Genomic DNA, 19,288 nt, shown 5'->3' on the forward strand with positions numbered 1-19,288 from the left:
GTTCAAGTTGGCATGGAATCAACCTAATAGTCTTGTCATGCTAAATTGTAAGTACGCACTAAAGTGAACTTCTTTCCACTGTAAAGGTTTCTAAGCAAAGCAACCATCTTATGAAATGTACCTAGCATCTTTGAATATGAACTAAATGTCAGTTCTAGATGTCTGATTCATGACATACTGTGGGCCTCAAACTACTTTTGATTGGTCATGTAAGATATTAAACACACCAGCCCTTAATCTGTTCACATGCTCTCTTCAAGGTCTATATTACAAACAGTAAAAAAAAAAAATTGGTGTATTGTATGTTAGACTGACCTCATGTCAGAGTAGTGAAGGCGATTGTTGAAAAGCTTCACATAGGAAATTAGCTTTGAAGCCCTTGGAAATATTCTCTGTTACTCAGGTCAACTCAGAATGTAGAAGCACAACGCCGACTTATCAACTGACCCTCAGACAGAGATGAATCTGCACACACACACACACACACACACGCATGCACACGCACGCACGCGCACACACACAAAGAAACGTGCTGAATTTAAAAAGAAGGAGCCATTGTAGAAGAATGTGCTGCCAGTGGTCATGCAATTAGTATAATTTGAAATCTCCCAGAACATGCATGTGTGTGTATGTGTGTGTGTGTGGGGGGGAAATTTCCTCAGGAAAACGCATCATCTACAGCTACAATACAGCCAGAGTCAGGAAGCCGGGTGAGCACAGTGCTCTGCTGAGCCACAGAGGAGATACACACACAATCTCTCACACACATACACACACACACACACACTCTGCTACACTTACGTACAACACACATCGGGATGACATTCCACTGAGACACTGTGCATTAACTACACAAGGTAAGAGGAATCCAGATATTTCTCATGTTATGAAAAAGCGGGACGTACGTTGTACTTCTGATTTCTGAACCTCTTGCCGTCCTTTCTCAAATTCTCTAAATGGCTATACAATCATCATATGTTCAGGTTAGCTTTGTTGTACCATAGTGTGATGGTCTGTGCGCATGTTCTGATTTTCTCTGAAAAAAACTAAAAATATATGTTTTTTTATCAATATGACATATTTCTAGACTGGGCTGATAATTCAATTATTTCCATATACCTTTCATGTTTCCATCTCCCAAGACTTTAAGAACTACTTTATATTTTACTTACCATGTTACGTAAAATGTATGCAAGCTTTGGATAAAAGCATCTGCTAAACGGCATTTATACATTGAGTGTACAAAATATTAAGAACACCTTCCTAATATTGAGTTGCAACCTCAGAACAACCTCAGTTCGTTGGGGCACGGACTCTACAAGGTGTTGAAAGCGTTCCACAGGGATGCTGGCCCATGTTGACTCCAATGCTTCCCACAGTTGTGTCAAGTTGGCTGGATGTCCTTTGGGTGGTGGACCATTCTTGATACACACGGGAAATTGTTGAGTGTGAAAAACCCAGCATTGTTGCAGTTCTTGACACAAACTGGTGTGCCTGGCACCTACTACCATACCCTGTTCAAAGGCACTTCAATATTGTGTCTCAAGGCCATCCTAACCATCCTTCTTTAACCTTTAATCTACACTGGTTGAAGTGAATTTAACAAGTGACATCAGTAAGGGATCATAGCTTTCACCTGGATTCACCTGGTCAGTCTATGTCATGGAAAGATTAGGTGTTCATAATGTTTTGTACACAGTGTATATTTTCATTATTATATGTTATTTTTGGACAAAACCTCTGTTTCCCACTTTATAATAAGTTCACATTACCTATACCTGTGCATTATACAGTAGTGTATGGTTAAACATGGTTATATAGTACGCTGCAGTACTAAATGTAATTACATGCAGTGTCAGCAAGCTAGTGTACCAGGCAACCAGGCACTAAAACCACTTGACCCAATCAATTCTTTCACTCTGAACTTAGCGAGGAATTTTAAGTGATTAAATCATAAACACAGTTGGATGTTATACCAAGTTGTTAAAATAGTTAGGTGTTTTAGTAAAATAAAATAATGTAGCCAGCTACAGACAGACGCTACTTATATTTCCTGTTATTTTCGAAACTATTAGGGAGCAGAATGTCCAGTGTTTGTTTAGAAACTAACCTCCTGCTCCCAGTGTTGCTGTTCAATGTGTCTGCACCAGCTGAACATTGGCCTCAACACAATCCAACATTCATACACTGTACATATTTTTGGGATTCTGAACTGAGATGTTAATCAGTGGTTTAACACATGGATTCACAGTGTTCCTCTGAAACACATGAATAGTTAAGGAAACAATCACTGTTAAGATTTGAGCTGAGCATTGTAAAATAAAATGGAAAATAACATTTTGGAATCCGCCAAATAAAAATGTGCAAATAGTTCAATCCAAACTCACTTATTGTTCAAAAAAAGCTGAAATATTTCACAGCATTTGTTCCTAATGTTCACAAACTGTAGTTTTAACTAATTCTAAATGGGATCAATCCCAATTATCTCTAAACTGTGAGCAAAAATCCATATTACAACCTATGTGTTGTGATAATTGCGTTGCTTACTCTATAACCTGTTAGTTCATATGCCTTGACACCGTGATATATAGGCCTAAGGCAGAGACAATGAGAAGACACAGTGGCAGAATATATTCAACCACACATTTGTTTCATTAGCAACATCTGTCCGGTGAAGTCCACAAAACATATCGCATGTAACAAACCGTTACATGACCTACAGCATGGTCAAGCAAGGTAATGTTTCTGACATTTTCATATTACTAAATAACTATCAATTTAGAACCGCAGAGTTACCGCAAGTCGCAAAGTAAAGAGGTGCTGCCTCTGCTCTTCCAGCTCCATTTCAACTTCAACATCATCTAATCACCTGTGCTTAGTCTAACACAGTGAATACTAAAAGATACCAAAAACAACAAATATATATATATATATATATATATATATATGGGGGATACAACCAACCCAGCTCTGCAGATTTTGCTGCGAAGAGACCAAATCATTAGATCATTTGTTTTGGTACTGTCCATTCAGTGTTTAGCTTGTTTTTGGTCGCAAGGTTCAGGAATGGCTGAAGAATTGCAACATTTACTTGGAGCTAACTCTCTAAATAGCACTGCTGGAGTATTTGAAAAGTCATTGTCAATCGATCAATAATATAATAATACTCTTAGCAAAAAGCTTTCCTTTACAATCTGTAGAAACTATGAGAATAGAAAGGTTCAGAACTTTTGTGAAACATCACATCATTGTTGAAAAATATATGGCGAATAGAAATCAAAACTGGATGGTGTTCAGAAATAGATGGGAGGGGTTGAGGGGAGGGAAACAACAAACAAAAAAACAAGATACCTAATGAAAAACATACTGTGTCCATAAAATGTATATAGTACATATAAGCTGGAAGTAGAAGCCTAGGTGTTGTTGTCCCTTAGTGTACTCCAATTAGGGGAAGGGTAGCAAGGTTAGGGGGAATTAATAAAGGAAAATATATATTTTCCTTTAACCCTACAGTGGCAAGAAAAAGTTTGTGAACCCTTTGGAATTATCTGGATTTCTGTATAAATTGGTCATAAAATTAGATCTGATCTTCCTCTAAGTCACAACAACAGACAAACACAGTCTGCTTAAACTAATAACACACAAATTATTGTATTTTTCTTGTCTATATTGAATACATAATTTCAACATTCACAGTGTAGGTTGTAAAAAGTATGTTAATCCCTAGGCTAATGACTTCTCCAAAAGCTAATTGGAGTCAGGAGTCAGCTAACCTGGAGTACAATCATTGAGACGAGATTGGAGATGTTGGTTAGAGCTGCCCTGCCCTATAAAAACACTTACAAAATTTGAATTGTTGACTTGCATAAAGCTGGAAAGGGTTACAAAAGTATCTCTAAAAGCCTTGATGTACATCAGTCCACGGTAAGACAAATTGTCTATAAATGGAGAAAGTTCAGCACTGTTGCTCCTCTCCCTATGAGTGGCCGTCCTGCAAAAAGAACTGCAAGAGCACAGCGCAGAATTCTCAATGAGGTTAAGAAGAATCTTATAGTGTCAGCTAAAGACTTACAGAAATCTCTGGAACATGCTAACATCTCTGTTGACGAGTCTACGATACGTAAAACACTAAACGAGAATGGTATTCATGGGAGGACCCCCACGGAAGAAGCCACTGCTGTCCAAAAAAACATTGCTGCACATCTGAAGTTCACGAAAGAGCATCTGGATGTTCCAGATGGTCAAATATTCTATGGACAGATTAAACTAAAGTTGAGTTGTTTGGAAGGAACACACAACACTATGCATGGAGAAAAAGACACAGCACACCAACATCAAAACCTCATCCCAACTGTAAAGTATGGTGAAGTGAGCATCATGGTTTGGAGCTTCTTTGCTGCCTCAGGGCTTGTACAGCTTGCTATCATCGACAGAAAAATAAATTCCCAAGTTTATCAAGACATTTTGCAGGAGAATGTAACTATATTTGTCTGCCAATTGAAGCTCAACAGAAGTTGGGTGATGCAACATGACAACGATCCAAAACACATAAGTAAATCTTCAACAGAATGGCTTCAACAGAAGAAAATATGCCTTCTGGAGTGTCCCAGTCAGAGTCCTGACCTCAACCCGATTGAGATGCTGTGGCATGACCTCAAGAGAGGGGTTCACACCAAACATCCCAAGAATATTGCAGAACTCAAATAGTTTTGTAAAGAGGAATAGTCCAATCGCCATTTTACCTGTTGTTGTCTTTGCTGATTAGTTGTTGTTGTCTTACCCGTTGTTGACTTAGCTAGCTCTCCCAATCAACACCTGTGATTGCTTTATGCCTCGCTTTATGTCTCTCTCAAATGTCAATATGCCTTGTATACTGTTGTTTAGGATAATTATCATTGTTTTAGTTTACTGCGGAGCCCCTAGTCCCACTGTACATGCCTTTGATTCCTCCTTTGTCTCACCTCCCACACATGCGGTGACCTCACCCAGTATAACCAGCGTGTCCAGAGATGCAACCTCTCTTATCATCACTGAGTGCCTGGGCTTACCTCCACTGTACCCGCACCCCACCATACCCCTGTCTGCACATTATGCCCTGAATCTATTCTACCACGCCCAGAAATCTGCTCCTTTTGTTCTCTGTCCCCAACGCACTAGATGACCAGTTTTGCTAGCCTTTAGCCGTACCCTCATCCTACTCCTCCTCTGTTCCTCGGGTGATGTGGAGGCTAACCCAGGCCATGCGTGTCCCCAGGCACTCTCATTTGTTGACTTCTGTAATCGAAAAAGCCTTGGTTTCATGCATGTTAACATCAGAAGCCTCCTCCCTAAGTTTGTTTTACTCACTGCTTTAGCCACACTCCGCCAACCCTGATGTCCTTGCTGTGTCTGAATCCTGGCTTAGGGAGGCCACCAAAAATTCTGAGATTTCCATACCCAACTACAACATTTTCCGTCAAGATAGAACTGCCAAAGGGGGAGGAGTTGCAATCTACTGCAGAGATAGCTTGCAAAGTTCTGTCATACTTTCCAGGTCTATGCCCAAACAGTTCGAGCTTCGAATTTAAAAAATGTATCTCTCCAGAAATAAGTCTCTCACTGTTGCTGCCTGTTATAGACCCCCCTCAGCTCCCAGCTGTGCCCTGGACACCATATGTGAATTGATTGCCCTCCATCTATCTTCAGAGTTCGTTCTGTTAGGTGATCTAAACTGGAATATGCTTAACACCACAGCAGTCCTACAATCTAAGCTAGATGCCCTCAATCTCACACAAATTATCAAGGAAACCACCAGGTACAACCCTAAATCCGTAAACATGGGCACCCTCATAGATATTATCCTGACCTACTTGCCCTCCAAATACACCTCTGCTGTTTTCAACCAGGATCTCAGCGATCACTGCCTCATTGCCTGCATTCGCTATGGGTCCGTGGTCAAACGACCACCCCTCATCACTGTCAAACGCTCCCTAAAACACTTCTGCGAGCAGGCCTTTCTAATCGACCTGGCCCAGGTATCCTGGAAGGATATTGACCTCATCCCGTCAGTCGAGGATGCCTGGTCATTCTTAAAAAGTAATTTCCTCACCATCTTAAATAAGCATGCCCATTTCAAAAAATGTAGAACTAAGAACAGATATAGCCCTTGGTTCACCCCAGACCTGACTGCCCTTGACCAGCACAACAACATCCTGTGGCGTACTGCATTAGCATCGAATAGTCCCCGCGATATGCAACTGTTCAGGGAAGTCAGGAACCAATACACACAGTCAGTCAGGAAAGCAAAGGCTAGCTTTTTCAAACAGAAATTTGCATCCTGTAGCTCTAACTCCAAAAAGTTTTGGGACAKTGTTAAAGTCCATGGAGAACAAGAGCACCTCCTCCCAGCTGCCCACTGCACTGAGGCTAGGCGACACGGTCACCACCGATAAATACCTGATAATCGAAAATTTCAATAAGGATTTCTCTACGGCTGGCCATACTTTCCTCCTGGCTACCCCAACCCCGGCCAACAGCTCCACACCCCTCGCAGCTACTTGCCCGAGCCTACGTAGCTTCTCCTTCACCCAAATCCAGACCACGGATGTTCTGAAAGAGCTGCAAAACCCGGACCCATACAAATKAGCTGGGCTAGACAATCTGGACCCTGTCTTTCTAAAATTATCCGCCGCCATTGTTGCAACCCCTATTACCAGTCTGTTCAACCTCTCTTTCGTTTCGTCCGAGATCCCTAAAGATTGGAAATCTGCCGTTTGCTGCCCGCACCCGCCCGCCCGACTAGCATCATTACCTTGGACGGTTCTGACCTAGAATACGTGGACAACTACAAATACCTAGGTGTCTGGCTAGACTGTAAACTCTCCTTCCAGACTCATATCAAACATCTCCAATCCAAAATCAAATCTAGAATCGTCTTTCTATTTCGCAACAAATCCTCCTTCACTCACGCCGCCATACATACCCTAGTAAAACTGACTATCCTACCGATCCTCGACTTAGGCGACGTCATCTACAAAATAGCTTCCAATACTCTACTCAGCAAATTGGATGTAGTCTATCACAGTGCCATCCGTTTTGTTACCAAAGCGCCTTATAACACCCACCACTGCGACCTGTATGCTCTAGTCGGCTGGCCCTCGCTACATTTTCGTCGCCAGACCCACTGGCTCCAGGTCATCTATAAGTCTATGCTAGGTAAAGCTCTGCCTTTTCTCAGCTCACTGGTCACGATAACAACACCCACCCGTAGCACGCGCTCCAGCAGGTATATCTCACTGGTCATCCCCAAAGCCAACACCTCCTTTGGCCGCCTTTCCTTACAGTTCTCTGCTGCCAGTGACTGGAACGAATTGCAAAAATTGCTGAAGCTGGAGACTTACATTTCCCTCACTAACTTTAAACATCAGCTATCTGAGCAGCTAACCGATCACTGCAGCTGTACATAGTCCATCTGTAAATAGCCCACCCAATCTACCTACCTCATACCCATATTGTTTTTATTTTGCACACCAGTATGACAACTTACACACCATCTGCTCATCATCATCTGCTCATCTATCACTCCAGTGTTAATCTGCTAAATTGTAATTACTTTGCTACTATGGCCTATTTATTGCCTTACCTCCTCATGCCATTTGCACACACTGTATATAGACTTTCTTTTTTTCTGTTGTGTTTTTGACTGTACGCTTGTTTATTCCATGTGTTGTTGTGTTGTTGTTTCTGTCGCACTGCTTTGCTTTATCTTGGCCAGGTCGCAGTTGTAAATAAGAACTTGTTCTCAACTAGCTTACCTGGTTAAGACATTAACAATTATAATTGTTTGTGTGTTATTAGTTTAAGCAGACCGTGTTTGTCTATTGTTGTGACTCAGATGAAGATCAGATCAAATGTTATGACCAATTTATGCAGAAATCCATTATCAGCAACCACCACTCCTGTGTTCCAATGGCACGTTGTGTTAGCTAATCCAAGTTTATAATTTTAAAAGGCTAATTGATCATTAGAAAACCCTTTTGCAATTATGATAGCACAGCTGGAAACTGTTGTTCTGATTAAAGAAGCAATAAAACTGGCCTTCTTCAGACTAGTTTAGTATCTGAAACATCAGCCTTTGTGGGTTCGATTACAGGGTCAAATTGGCCAGAAACAAAGACCTTTCTTTGGTAACTCATCAGTCTATTCTTGTTCCAAGAAATGAAGGCTATTTCATGAGAGAAATTGCCAATTAACTGGAGATCTCGTACAACGCTGTGTACTACTCCCTTCACAGAACAGCGCAAACTGGCTAACCAGAACAGAAAGATGAGTGGGAGGCCCCGGTGCACAACTGAGCAAGAGGACAAGTACATTAGAGTGTCTAGTTTGAGAAAGAGATGCCTCACAAGTCCTCAACTGGCAGCTTCATTAAATAGTACCCGCAAAACACCAGTCTCAACGTCAACAGTGAAGAGGCGCCTCCGGGATGCTGGCCTTCTAGACAGTGTTCTTCTGTACAGTGTCTGTGTTCTTTTTCCCATCTTAATCTATTATTTTTATTGGCCAGTCTGAGATATGGCTTTTTCTTTGAAGTTGAAGTTAAGACTGGTGTTGGCCTGGTACCTGTTCAACTTCTGGGTGGCTGGATTTTACAACAAAAAAATAATAAATAAAATAAAAAGTAAGCTGTCATCAATGCAAAGGGTGTCTACTTTGAAGAATCTAAAATCTCAATTATTTTGATTTGTTTAACTCTTTTTTTGATTACTTCATGATTCCATATGTGTTATTTCATAGTTTTGATGTCTTCACTATTATTATACAATGTAGAAAATAGAAAAAATAAAGAAAAACCATGGAATGAGTCGGTGTGTCTAAACCTTTGACTGGTACTGTATATATGTAAAAAAAAATGTAAAAATTAACAGACCTTATTTACATAAGTAATCAGACCCTTTGCTATGAGACTCTAAATTGAGCACAGGTGCATCATGTTTCCATTGATCATCCTTGAGATGTTTCTACAACTTGATTGGAGTCCACCTTTGGTAAATTATATTGATTGGATGTGATTTTGAAAGGCGCACACTTGCCTATATCAAGTCCCATAGTTGACCGTGCATGTCAGAGCAAAAACCGAGCCTTGAGGTCGAAGGAATGTCCGTAGAGCTCCGAGACAAGATTGTGTCGAGGCACAAATCTGGGGAAGGGTACCAAAGAATGTGTGCAATGTTGAAGGTCCACAAGACCACAGTGGCCTCCATCAATCTGAAATGGAAGAAGTTTGGAACCACCAAGACTCTTCTTAGAGCTGGCTGCCCGGCCAAAGTGAGCAATCGGGGGAGAAGGGCCTTGGTCAGGGAGGTGACACTGACAGAGCTCCAAAGTTCCTCTGTGGAGATGGGAGAACCTTCCAGAAGGACATCCATCTCTGCAGCACTCGACTAATCAGGCCATTATGGTAGAGTGGCCAGATGGAAGCCACTCCTCAGTAAAAGGCACTTGACAGCCTGCTTGGAGTTTGCCAAAAGGCACCTTAAGGACTCTCAGACCATGAGAAACAAGATTGTCTGGTCTGATGAAACTAATATGGAACTCTTTGGGCTCAATGCAAAGCGTCAAATCTGGAAGAAACCTGGCACCATCCCTATGAGGAAGCATGGTGGTGGCAAGATCATGCTGTGGGGATGTTTTTCAGAGGTAGAGACTGGGAGACTAGTCAGGATCGAGGGAAAGATGAACGGAGCAAAGTACAGAGAGATCCTTGATGAAAACCTGCTCCAGAGCGATCAGCTCAGACTGGGGGCGAAGATTCACCTTCGAACAGGCCAACGACACTAAGCAAACAGCCAAGACAATGCAGGAGTGGCTTCAGGACAAGTCTCTGAATGTCCTTGAGTGGCCCAGCCAGAGCCCGGACTTGAACCTGATCAAACATCTCTGGAGAGACCTAAAACTAGCTGTGCGGCGACGCTCCCCATCTAACCTGACAGAGTTTGAGAGGATCTGCAGAGAAGAATGGGAGAAACTCCCCAAATACGGGTGTGCCGAGCTTGTAGCGTCATACTCAAGACTCAAGGCTGTAATCACTACCAAAGGTTCTTCAACAAAGTACTGAGTAAAGGGTCTGAATACTTATGTAAATGTGATATTTCTGTTTTTTATTTTTAGTACATTCGCAAACATTTCTAAAAACCTGTTTTTGCTCTGTCATTATGGGATATTGTGTGTAGATTGATGAGAATAAAGCTGTAACGTAACAAGATCTGCAAAAGGCAAGGGGTCTGAATACTTTCCCAATGCCCTGTATGTAACTTTGAACCACTGCTCTCTGAAGACGTACAGGAACCTAAAACAATTGAAGATCTTAGAGCATTAGGTCCTACATAATGTACATTGAATAAACAGGTTGTTGGAAATGTACTGTACAGGTGAAAGTCATTATGTACTGTATGGATTATCTACAGGTAACTGCTAAAATAATGGAAACACTTGAGAAAATTAGGGAAACAAAGTATATTGAATTAAGCAATTAACATCCCATCATGTATAAAATGCTGGGCAGGCCATTATTTTTGATATTATTTTGGCTACCATGGCTATGCCCCCATACGATAACAATGCCCCCATCCACAGGGTATGAGTGGTCACTGAATGGTTTGTTGAGCATGAAAACAATGGAAACCCTAAGCCGTGGCCATCTTATCACCAGATCTCAACCCAATTGAACGCTTGTGGGAGATTCTGGAGCGATGCCGGAGACAGCGCTTTCCACCAACATTAACAAAACACCAAATTATAACATTTCTTGTGGAAGATTGGTGTCGCATCACTCCAATAGAGTTCCAGACAAGGTGCATTGAAGCTATTCTGACTCGTGGTGGTCCAATGACCTATTACGACACTTTATGTTGGTGTTTCCTTTATTTTGGCAGTTACCTGTACATTACTATAGCACGTTGTACTGTCGTAACTTGAAAGAGCTGTTGGCTAATCATCTGTGTTGGTATTTTAGCTCTGAGTAAAGTCCATAATGAATAGTATAATTACAACAGTTCCTATGCTATTAGAATATTCTGTAGATCCCCGAGTACAACATTACTCTACCATTCATTCTGGTTTTAGCTTTCATTATCTGTTCAACCTTTTCCAGCACAATCCTACTGAGCTCTTGGTATTGGTAGCCTAACTAGCTTGTTCAAATGATCTGTGATCTCATTCTCTCTTCTAACTAACTTGCCTTGTGTCTTTGCAGTATTTGATTCTTGAGCACATTTTAATGCCCATCCTTAAGAACCTCCCGGGGAGGATCAAGAGTAACCATGGGAATGGTGAGCTCATCCTGCCCAGGTTAAACTTGGACCTGAACCCCTTCAATGAGGTGGACCTTGAGGAGGAGAGGAACGAGGGTGAGCCCCCCAATTTGGGGGTATGTGGGGGAAAAATCTTCCAGCGCAGTTCGTCACGTGACGGGGAAGAGGAGGAGAATGAGGTGAACGCGGAGAGGCATGGCCCTGAGGCCCCTAAAGGAGGAGGGAGGCCCCTGAGGGGAACCCTTGAGCGGCTATGCGGCTCTTCGCCCCTGAAGACCCTGGGGAAGCTGGGGAAGGGGCTGCGTATGTCGGGGTGCAGTGTGTGGGGGACATTCCCGTCCCAGCGATGCCCCACAGACCCCCACTCACCCCAGCCTGAGAAAGAGAAGAGGAAGGGCCTCCGCAGGAGCTCAGAGGAGATCATGACCCTGCTCCGGTAACTGGGAGGGAGGGTTGCTGATCTAGCATCAGTTATGCCTTTTAGATCACAATGAAGATTGCATTGACAGGGAGGACCTGATCCTAGATCAGCATTCCCACTCTGAGATGCTTTATAAATACGGGCTCAGAGCCACAGATTAACATACATGTAATGTCTATATATAATATGACTCAATAACTATTTTCATTCGTAATGTCTTGACCAAAGAGCTTTCGTTGAGTTCCATTAATTACTGATTTGCTTGTCTATCCAAACTGATTTTCCTGTTACCGGGTAGGACTGAGTCCCCCATACAAGCTGTAACAAAATGATGGAAATGTTCACAGCATATAGCATAATCATTTCCTATTTGGTTATGTAATATACAAATGTTCCATGAGTTACTATGTTTATGAATAGAACTGCTTTGTTTGCTAATACCATGTTGTGTACCTAAGCACTATTTATAAACAGTTTTCACTTTGAGTGCTCCAGTCAGGGAAAGTCACAATCACCTCTCAAGCATTTAAATACCTGCTTATTTATAGCATATGAAGCCTAGTCTAGATATGGTGGTCACACGTTAACATTGAACACTACAGTATTTGGTAACAATTATGTATCCCATTCCATTTATATTTTAGATGGTACCTTTATTTCCACACAATATTTCAGACTCTGGAAATCCACACATAGCCATTCTTGCCTTTCAAAGTCATACTCTGGCATAATATAGTTCCGACCCTCTCCTAATGGTTCTCTTCTGCTTGTAGATTTGCAGGGAGGAGGAAGCAGACGCAACGCAGAGAGAGCCTGCCCTGTGATGACCTGAGCGCCGGCAGCGAGGCTGAGTCCTGCCGCCGGCCCTCCTTCCTCAGGATGGTCAGCCTTGGCAAGCTGAAAAGGGAGTCCCTGTCGGACCACAACTCCCAGGAGGCTGAGGAGGAGCTGGAGGAGGAGCCACTAGTGGTCAAACCCAGGGAACCTCTCTCAGGTATATAAGGCACTCCAAAACAAACCAATCAGGAGGGGAGATATGGTATGTTTCCTGCAGGTCCAACCAATCACAGATCACCTAATCGAAACATCATGGAAGGGTCAGTGCAGGTTACTTCTGTCTCTGACATGAGCACCTTAGACCTCCCACAGTCAGTGTTTGTAAGTTTCAGTGTTTACTTTACGAGTCAGGAACTTCCTGGTCAGGTCCCGCAGTATTTCCTCCTCCAATCCCATGCTGGTTTCTGATGAGCTGTGTGCGGTCCCCGGACCCCCGAGTCATCGGGTTCAATCAGCACCAGGCTATGAAAGCCGGAAATGACTGACTTCCTCCCACTGCAGATCCCTTTAGATAGAACTTCATCCAGAGCTACTGTTCGCAGAGCTCAATAGGGACCAAAACAGACAAGGTACAATCATAGGACAGTGTAGTACATTGCGTGTTCACAACAATCCAAAATGCCAGGTCAAGAAATTTGTATTGTATTTTTTATGGATCCCCATAACTCTTCCTGGGGTACAGCAAAATTAAGGCAGTTATACAATTTTAAAAACATTACAATACATTCACAGATTTCATAACACACTGTGTACCCTCAGGTCCCTACTCCACGACATATCTACAATACAAAATCCATGTGTACGTGTATGTATAGTGCGTATGTTATCATGTGTGTGTATGCATGTGTCTGTGCCTATGTTTATGTTGCTTCACAGTCCCTGCTGTTCCATATGGCAAATAGGAGTGGCAATATCGTCCGCTATTATCCTCAGTCATTTTACATCGAAGTTGTCAGACCCCGGAGGCTTGCCATTGTTGATAGACAACAATACTTTTTTCACCTCTTCCACACTCACTTTACGGAACTCAAAATTATAATGCTTGTCTTTCATAATTTGGTCAGCTATATTTGGATGTGTAGTGTCAGCATTTGTTGCTGGCATGTCATGCCTAAGTTTGCTAATCTTGCCAATAAAAAATTATTCAAGTAGTTGGCATTGTCAGTCGGTTTTGGGATGAATGAGCCATCTGATTCAATGGAGCTGAGTTTGCCTTTTTAGCCAAAATGTAATTTAAGGTGCTCCAATGCTTTTTACTATCACTCTTTATGATGTCTTAGTTTCATAGTGTAGTTTCTTCTTCTTTTTATTCAGTTTAGGTCACATGATTTCTCAATTTGCAATATTTTTGCCAATCGGTTGTGCAGCCAGACTTATTTACCATTCATTTTGCCTGATCCCTCTTATCCATACAATTTTAAATTCCTCCTCAATCCACTGGGATATATCCATTTTTACAGTAATTTTCTTAATGGGGGCATGCTTATTAGTAACTGGAATAAGCTATTTCATAAATGTGTCAAGTACAGCGTCTGTTTGCTCCTCATTACACACCACGGACCACCAAATATTCTTTAAATCAACAACATAGGGACACCTACAAAACTTATTGTATGACCTCTTATATACTATATTAGGCCCAGTCTTTGGAACTTTGGTTTTCCTAGATATGGCTACTATATTGTGATCACTATATCCGATGGATCTAGATACTGCTTTCAAGCTAATTTCTGCAGCATTAGTAAAGATGTGATCAATACATGTTGATGATTTGATTCGTGTGCTGTTTGTAACTACCCTGGTAGATTGACTGATAACCTGAACCAGGTTGCAGGGACTGATTACAGTTTTGAAGATTTTTCATGAGTGGGCAGCTTGGTGAAAGCCAGTCAATATTTAAATCACCCAGAAAATATACCTCTCTTTTGATATCACATACATTATCAAGCATTTCACACGTGCTATCCAGATACACCTCCACCATTGACATTTCTGTCTTTTCTGTAAATGTTATAACCTTGTATTGCTACCACTGTATCATCTAAGGTATTATCTAAGTGAGTTTCATAGATAGTCAGAATATGAATGTCATCTGTTACTAGCAAATTATTGATTTCATGAATCTTGTTTCTTAAGCTACATATGTTAACGTGGTCTATTTTGAGCACTTTTCTTTTGGGATGCTTACTTGTTTTCATTGCTTTACTGGGAAGCTTAGAAGATGTAGATATGCTCATGTTATTTAGGTTAGTGCAGGGTGAGCTGCATACAGTGGACTTCCTACTAGGGCACACCGCCTCAGTGCTAACAGTATAAATCTGGTTCATAGGCACATGATTACTGCATACAATAGCTGTAGGATCAGCAGAGGCATTCAGGGAAGTTAGAGGGACATAAATTAGGTTACTTACATTGTGTCTACCAACACCACGGTATAATGTACATTTGCTGGGCTTGGATCATTGATATACTCAATATCACACATATCAGCACCCTTCAATATGTCAATGTTGATATTTCACACAGAATATAGCCTGATGAAAACATGTACTTTTTCTCTTCACTTACCCCACCCGTTCCTACCCATACATTAAATACTCTGTACAAACCAATAGACTAAACAGTATGACATTGATTCCTCTCTCTCTCCTTCCCTCAGTACTGGAGATCCTACAGCTGGTCAACCAGAGGGACCTCCTCCTGGCAGACACACACATCCAGGAGCTGGAGCGTGAGTGCGAGCTGATGGCCCTCCTGCCCCACCCCCCCACACCCTCATTCACGCCTCCCGGACTGACCCCTTTCGGGTCCTTCGACGACCCCTCCAGCCCCAATGTGTCAAGAGACGCCAGCCGTCGCAAGGCCAAGGATGTGGAGTTGCTGTACGAGGCCCTGCAGAAGGAGATGTGGGACGTGGTGAGGGAGTCACTCCGACAGCCAACGGCCGGGCCCAACCTGGGGCTGGTGGTGCTGGTCATCCAGCAGGAGGAGCAGGCCGACACCGCCCAGGCACAGAAAGAGGAGACCCAGCCCCTGAGGGAGGGCCTCCAGCCCCATCCTAGCCAGCGGCCCCGTCAGCTCAAGCTGAAATGGCGGCAGGCAGTGGGGGAGGCGTCTGACTGGAGCCTGCCCCAGCAGGTGAAAACTCCGGCAGGGCAGCTAGCCTCGTACCTGGAGCGGCTGAGGGGCCGCATGGTGGACGACCTGGACGCGGCGCGGAGGAACGTTGTGTCGGTCTACCCGGAGGAGTTCCAGGCCTTCCAGGTGTACGTGCAGAGCTACCACCGGGCAGTGGCCCGACGCCTGAACATCATCACCAGCTCCCAGCTGCAGATCACTGACGTCTACTCCCTGCTGGACTGGTTCTATAACATCTACAACAGGTCAGTGTCAGAACTCATAACATAACAACATTAAGAAAATCTATGACATGTACAACAGGTTAGACGTATACACTTTTAGAAAACAAGGAACTACCTAGAACCATAAAAGGTTATTCAATTGTCCACATAGGAAAACCCTCTGAAAGTAACTGTTTTTGGTTCCAAGTGGAACCCTTTTTACTAACTCAAGGTTCTACATGAAACCGTTTCACCACTAAAAGGTTCTTTGTATAACCTTTTTCACAAACAAAGGGTTCTACTTGGAACTAAAAAGGATTCCCCTATGGGAACAAACAAAGAAAGCTTTTCATTTTATGAGAGTTAGTAAGTCCATGTACGTGTATATGAACATATAGATCTTTACAGGTATTCAAGCTGTGAGACTTGAATGAATAGTGACAGACAGTAGCACTTCCTCCCTTTTCCTCTGGTCTTTTTAAGGGATGTCCTGGGCACCGTTGGCATGAAAACCCCTATTAACTACTCCCCACTGGAACCCCTACTGCACCAAGATACAGTGGACCGACTGGAACAGGACTGCCTGAACACTGTCAGGGTAAAATCACACTTCCTTTAATACTGAACACTGTCAGGTGAAAACTTGCCCACTGACAGAGGTAATGTTTCTGGCACTAATCTAATGGTAGTGGAACTGCCCATGCTTGGATAGACAATGGACTTCATGGTTGTGTGGGATCTGTTGTTAATCTCAGGAGAAGGTGACCACAGAGCTCACTCAGGTTCTGGACGAGGAGGAGAGGCGGTGGGCCCAAATGCTGCACATAGAGGAGTACCAATCCAATCTGGCCCGCTCCATCATCCAGGTCTGTCACACTGTCACTCAGAGACACTACTGTACAGTATATATGTAGGTCACTATTACTATGGCAGTCTGGTGACATTGTGGCAAAGAACTCTAAGACATTTGTAAATCTTTTATGAATATTCAGGAATGACCTATTTTGGCTGGTTGGATTTTGAAGTTCCTACCCTTACTAGTGTGAATGTGTGTGACTGTAACAGAGACTGACGGTGGACCTAGACAGATCCACAGCTGTAAGCTCGTTTCTGGGGGCCAGGGTGGCCCGCTGCAGTCTTAATGGGCTGTCTGACTTCCTGTACAGGTGAGGAGAAGATGTACTCATAGAGACATGGACAATGAATATATTCAATCAATAACCTGTATGTAAATCGATATACATGGATTTCATTTCATAATTTTACTGTGTGTCCAGTTTCCAGAGAAAAGTGGAGATGTTCCATGAGACCCAGGCTGAGTTTGGGGACCGGGGTGATGGATACATCTCCAGGACCATCGCTCTGGTCAACTGTTGTCCTCCTCTAAGGTAGATACCCAGACAGAGAAGTCATCTCTTGTGGCAACTGTGTTGACTGATGCTCCATTCAAATGCTCATCGAAAACGTATATTTTCAAGTTGGTGAAGTCGTAAATGCGACAAGAGAGCATTCAAGTGCATAGACCAATGAGTTAGCTCGATAATCCAGCCCGATAGATAAGCTTGCTAACATTGCGGATAATAAGTTAACTATCTTGCTGAAGTTAACAACATGATCAAACTAGGTTATCCACATGATTAAGGTTGTAAATGGTTCAAATGGTTTTTCCATGTCAGAAATACGATCATTCCGAGACCAACAGTGTTTGCATTCCAATTTTTGTGTAGGTCCTTCGTACAGCGCTGCAGGCAGTGTGACCCACAGGGCAGTGAGGAGTCCACACAGAGAGCTAACTCCTCCCTCGATAGGATCATTAACCAATCAGTGAGGGTTCTGACGGAAAAACTATTTGAGCACATCAGGGTGAGGCAATGTGCTTTTTTCTTTTGTTAGGGCGGTAAAACGTCCTCAATACACAACTCACCAATTCCACACGTATTCATGACTGATCAAATACAAACAAACATGCTCTAACATTAGCACAAATGTTTTGATATAGGAGAAGCTGTTCATCAACTTCATGTGAATGAAAGCTGTGTATTTCTATTCCAGCCGTTCTGTGACAAGCTGGTGAAGAGAAAGTGGCTAAACAACACAGAGGCATTTGAGGCCATCGAAGCAAGCATCAAGCAACACTTTAAGAAGTTCAGAAGACTGGACTGCCCACCTTATCAGGTATCCACCAATGACCACATACCTGACACGATAACATGTTGCGCGAAATACATAAAATAATAAATATTTGCCCTTTCTATCCCAATATGTTTTGTTTATCAACACTTATATTGCAATTGACGGACTGAATGATTGACTGGTTGATTATTTGATTGACAGAAACTGGTGGGGGAGGTACACAGGCGGATCCTGGTGGAGTATGTGCGTGCGATCATGCGAGGACGGGTCATCTGCACATCATCGAAGATGAGAAAGAGGATGGCGTTCCGACTTCAGGACGAGGCCAAACAGCTCAAAGGACTCTTCAAAGACCTGGTCAGTCATCCCTCTGACTTATGGTCATAATGACCACAAATGTACAGTTATTAGTATAACTACTGTCCCCAACGGGAGGGAACAAGGTACAACATACTATGGGGAGTCAACGACCAATCCTATTCACCTGAAAACTGAAATCCTACCCAACGGGCCAATGGATGCCAAGCCCTCCTTTGGAAGCCCTGCCTTTCTGGTTATAATACCCGGGCTCGCATTCATTTCCTTAATTCAGTGCCTCTCTTCATCGAGCCCAAATCCCCTGACGGCGCAGGGCGATAATATGTTATACTTCGTTCCCTCCTTCAGCGAACAATAGCTATATTCATAACTTTATGTTCCCATTCAGTCAGTCACTTGGTATAACATACACTATACAGTGGCTTGCGAAAGTATTCACCCCCCTTGGCATTTTTCGTATATTGTTGCCTTACAACCTGGAATTAAAATAGATTTTTTTGGGGGGGTTGTATCATTTGATTTATACAACATGCCTACCACTTTGTCTCTTGGGGTATGTCTCTATAAGCTTGGCACATCTAGCCACTGGGATTTTTGCCCATTCTTCAAGGCAAAACTGCTCCAGCTCCTTCACATTGGATGGGTTCCGCTGGTGTACAGCAATCTTTAAGTCATACCACAGATTCTCAATTGGATTGAGGTCTGGGCTTTGACTAGGCCATTCCAAGACATTTAAATGTTCCCCATAAACCACTTGAGTGTTGCTTTAGCAGTATTCTTAGGGTCATTGTCCTGCTGGAAGGGGAACCTCCATCCCAGTCTCAAATCTCTGGAAGACTGAAACAGGTTTCCCTAAAAAATGTCCCTGTATTTGGCGCCATCTATCATTCTTTCAATTCTGACCAGTTTCCCAGTCCCTGCCGATGAAAAACATCCCCACAGCATGA

At 42.8% G+C, this 19,288-nt stretch overlaps 1 protein-coding gene across 1 annotated transcript in view; it reads left to right on the forward strand.

Moving 5' to 3' along the window:
* Positions 1 to 691: 691 nt before the first annotated feature.
* The window catches only part of exoc3l2a (exocyst complex component 3-like 2a), a 30,617-nt gene continuing 12,020 nt past the window's right edge, over positions 692 to 19,288 (forward strand). Inside the window, exons 1-11 of the mRNA XM_024013744.1 lie at positions 692 to 857; positions 11,234 to 11,727; positions 12,486 to 12,706; positions 15,209 to 15,932; positions 16,374 to 16,488; positions 16,646 to 16,756; positions 16,956 to 17,056; positions 17,168 to 17,278; positions 17,618 to 17,753; positions 17,943 to 18,065; positions 18,225 to 18,380. Of these exons, the coding sequence (XP_023869512.1) occupies positions 11,258 to 11,727; positions 12,486 to 12,706; positions 15,209 to 15,932; positions 16,374 to 16,488; positions 16,646 to 16,756; positions 16,956 to 17,056; positions 17,168 to 17,278; positions 17,618 to 17,753; positions 17,943 to 18,065; positions 18,225 to 18,380 (2,268 nt within the window). The 5' untranslated portion in view covers positions 692 to 857; positions 11,234 to 11,257. The remainder of the gene's footprint in view (positions 858 to 11,233; positions 11,728 to 12,485; positions 12,707 to 15,208; positions 15,933 to 16,373; positions 16,489 to 16,645; positions 16,757 to 16,955; positions 17,057 to 17,167; positions 17,279 to 17,617; positions 17,754 to 17,942; positions 18,066 to 18,224; positions 18,381 to 19,288) is intronic.

Source organism: Salvelinus sp. IW2-2015, linkage group LG20, assembly GCF_002910315.2.
Source record: "Salvelinus sp. IW2-2015 linkage group LG20, ASM291031v2, whole genome shotgun sequence".
In the NCBI taxonomy this organism is placed as follows: Eukaryota; Metazoa; Chordata; class Actinopteri; order Salmoniformes; family Salmonidae; genus Salvelinus; species Salvelinus sp. IW2-2015.